The sequence below is a fragment of the Apteryx rowi genome, unplaced genomic scaffold (assembly GCF_003343035.1).
Source record: "Apteryx rowi isolate R43461 unplaced genomic scaffold, aptRow1 scaffold_29, whole genome shotgun sequence".
Lineage (NCBI taxonomy): Eukaryota > Metazoa > Chordata > Aves > Apterygiformes > Apterygidae > Apteryx > Apteryx rowi.
This window is the reverse complement of record NW_020449307.1, coordinates 1,263,960-1,267,915: the sequence shown is the minus strand read 5'-3', so window position 1 is coordinate 1,267,915 and position 3,956 is coordinate 1,263,960. Positions and strand designations below refer to the sequence as shown.

The 3,956-nt window shown below is 41.7% G+C and overlaps 1 protein-coding gene across 1 annotated transcript in view; it reads left to right on the top strand.

Annotated features, from left to right (window-relative positions):
* Nucleotides 1–2,072: 2,072 nt before the first annotated feature.
* The window catches only part of SHH (sonic hedgehog), a 10,003-nt gene continuing 8,119 nt past the window's right edge, over nucleotides 2,073–3,956 (top strand). Inside the window, 1 exon segment of the mRNA XM_026069270.1 lies at nucleotides 2,073–2,927. Coding sequence (XP_025925055.1) covers nucleotides 2,532–2,927 — 396 coding nt within the window. The 5' untranslated portion in view covers nucleotides 2,073–2,531.

Here is a 3,956-nt window from a genome sequence, read left to right as displayed (position 1 = left end):
GCTGCGGCTGCGGCCGCGGCCGCGCTGAGACTGAGCAGAGCCTCCCCGCAGCCCCAGCTCTGCTTTCTTTCACATCTAATTTGATAGGAGGGTGATTTCAAGCTTACAACTTTTCTTGATTTCTCCCTCTTCCCCCCCGCCGCCCCAAMCCCGTGCATTTATTACTTGCATTTAATTAATTCCTTCTTTGCGTTTCCTTTCCTGCTAATCTTTGGGTGACTGCTTTGTACATATGGCAATCTGATAATGAGGGAGTTTGTCCTTATTCTCCATACTTCTTCATTGCAATGTCCACCCGTTTAGTGGTTGGTGTATCGATCATCTTTCCTCGGGAAGGGGGACAAGGTAAGGAGGGGTGATAAAAGATTTGCAGTATCCCACACCATTAAGAATAGCTTTTATTCCCTGGCACTGCTTAATCAACTGTTATATCAAGTCATGCTGTTTAAGCAACCACATCAAAAGAACATACCCTCTTTTGTATAAATTATATATTCCTTGTATCTGTCTTCTCACATGCACACAGACGGGGAGATAAAATTTAAGTTTGTTTTTTAATAGTATGAAGCAGGTATTTAGCTGTTATACAACTTGTTTCTTCAACTAAGTTGGTTGATAAAACCCTACAAAACAAGCTACTGACTTTCTAACTTTCCCCCCATTCCCAAGTTAAAACGGCTACATTTAAAGTTAGGAAAGACAAATCAATGATGCAGTAAAACTCTCTGAAGAAACATAAATAACAGAAGAAAAGGATACATTGAAGAAGAGGGACGAGCACCAGTTAAAAACGGTCAGAGGGTTTTAGAACACTTCTTTCGGCTTTTTTCTGAAGTTTGTGTAAAAAGATCATTTTGTTCCTTGAAACTCCGTGTTGTTCTGCTCGTTACAGTTTACGGATATACAGCTTTGTACCACTTAAAAACTAATTTTAAAGTCCATTTTCACATGGTTTAAGTTGATTACAACTCATCTATGTCACAAACCGGAAAACTCTCATATAATTGCTTGTTCCAAAGAGTTTTTTCCTTAAATAAAGCTGATTTTTTTGTTTTTCTCAGGGAGTGGACTTTGAATTACTTCAGCATGTCGCCTTGGCGTTTTTAAGAACTCTTTAAAAACTCTTTAAAGTTTCTAGATTCTGGGACAAATTGCATTTTCTTTGGAGCAAAAGTAAATGAGCTCTTTACAGGAACAGAAGTGTTTGTTCATATGGGACTCTGCTTTTCTGTCTAACCTGCTCTATCAGCCCCATCTCTGCGATTTTGCTCGTCTCTCAACACCTTTGTCTGATGAGTAGCTTTTGGAGATCGGGATAAAGACATCACTTGCCACGCTGCATGAGATAACAATTAATTTAACATTAAACTTATCCCCTTTCCATTCACTTTGCTTGGATCGATCTCTGTTAATTGTGTTTGCGGATGCTTTCAACACTATGCTTTTCTTAAAAACTTAATGACACCCCGCAAGGAGGTGTAAGAGTCTAAAACGCTCCTCTTTGACTTCGACCAAAGAAACAAAGAATATAGCCCCAGCATGCTCAGGGCACCATCTATTTTTAATCAGGTGACTTTTCATGCACTTCTTAAGAGACAGCAATATTTTGAGCTGGGTGATAGTTCTGGTTAAAAAAAAAAAAAAAAGTGGATCTCTCCATATTGCAGTTGTACAGAAGTCAAACACACTAACTTCATAAAACTGCCGTCTCGGACCAGACTTACTTTTCCCCTCCTTTAAAGCAATCATTTATCAGCTAAAAGGCGAATGTGTTTGAAAACGCAGGTCTCTATGAGGGAGAGCAATCTCTCTTTTCAGTGGGAAGAAACCTGTTACAAAGACACTTGGGTGGGTTCATTCTTAAATGGCTTTGTTTTTTTTCCCCGTGGGCTTTAATATTTTCCCAATATATTTCTATTTACATAGCTACTTGATAATTCGACATTTTATTTAATTGCAACTACCCTTAGAAACTTGACTTGCACTGAGGCAGCCTGCTAATCTTTTTTTTTTTTCCTCCACAGAGGCATCTGTTACTCTTGCTGACAAATGTACCATTCTGCCAAGAAAGTTTTTTTAAAAAAACAGCATGTAATTGATGTTATCCCAAGAAAGCGCAATCTCCACCCCTTTCAGCTCCAAGCCCTTCAGGTAAAAGGAAAAAAAAATCTTTCAAGAATTTGTTGCCTTTTTGAGGGTTAAAACATCAGAAGACAAGCTTGTCTCGCCTTGGCCAATCAGGACTCGGCCCTGGCAGCTATAATATAGAACTAAAGGCAGACTCCTCTCACAAGCGTCTTGCTTTGCTACCATTAAAATCAGACCCTTTTTTGTCTCTCGATTGCTGTCTCCCGACCAAACTCCGATGTGTTCCGTTATCAGCGACCTAAAGGCTGCCATTCCAGCACCTGTCTTGATAGGGATCGGTGGATAGCACACGATTCAGAAAGCAGACAAGGACATAGGAGGCGAGAGAGCTCTAGAGAGACAGCCAGGGATAGGCACAGAGAGCTTTGAAGTAATTGGATTCAATGGACGAAATGCTGCTGTTGACAAGAATTCTCTTGGTGGGCTTCATCTGCGCTCTTTTAGTCTCCTCTGGGCTGACTTGTGGACCAGGCAGGGGCATTGGAAAAAGGAGGCACCCCAAAAAGCTGACCCCTTTAGCCTATAAGCAGTTTATTCCCAATGTGGCAGAGAAGACCCTAGGGGCCAGTGGAAGATATGAAGGGAAGATCACAAGAAACTCCGAGAGATTTAAAGAACTAACCCCAAATTACAACCCTGACATTATTTTTAAGGATGAAGAGAACACGGGAGCTGACAGACTGATGACTCAGGTAGAGCCACAGAGATACCTGTATTTGTGTTTGTTAACCTCTCTGAGCAATCCTAAAGGACGCATCTGTCTTAGTATTTTTGAAAGACCCCCCTTTCCCTCTCCCCCTCCTCCTCCTGCCCCCAAAACTCGGCTAGATTCCCCCATTGAATGTAAATACCATCTATCCAGACAAGTTCGCAGGGGCTGTAGCTGGAGCTATCTATATATTTGGTGGGGGATCTGTGTAATACTTACAGTCATAACCGTGCCATGGCGTTCCCTGTAACTTGGTTAGAGATTGCTGTTTGCATTTGTCCCCAAGGATGCACTTTGATCAAACGAATTGCATACAGCTCAGAGGACCCCAAGTGTATGGTGACCGCCAGGCCACTCACTCGTTATTACAAGCGTGGTCCTCGGTTGATACAACTGCTGACTTTATATTTTATTTTATTCCATTTCTTTTTTGTTGCATTTCATTTTATCCTTCATTATTTTTTTCCTTGCGATAATATTCTAAATTTAGTAGGCATGCAATCGTGCACTCACAAAAGGCAGCTGAAGCCGGATCGACCATTCCTCTCCTGATTCCGTATTATATAGCTCGTATTGCAATACCATCATTTGCAATTGTGCCCATCAGAGCGTAAATATATTGATATTTCTTTAAGGATGCTCGCCACCAGTGCTCTGGTACTTCCATATGGGAGGGACTTGCAACTTATCAGCATTGCATCACCTTCTGTTTTAAAAAATCTGATGGCACAAGGTTTACAACTGGGTAAATATTGGATCTCGGGTGGAATCAGATTGCGGAACCATTTTATGAAAAAAAAAGAACCTCTCAAAGAGTCACCTCATAATTATTATTCATGCTCACCAGAGAGCTCGGTGAAGTCAATTGCTCTGCCAATCCCGGAGTTTCTGAAACTACATGCAATCTAGACAGTGGAAATGGGTTTCCTCCAAATATAGGTCAACAGCGGTTTTTTAATATTAATACATTTAAGCCCCACCTTCAATGCTAGGAGAGAACTCGCCTGGAAGGACTAGGCGGGGAGTGGGGACGGGGGGGGAATTTCCCAAACTCTCCCCGCTCCTTCGGCCTGCTTTTCCGCACGTTTGCCGGGTCTCG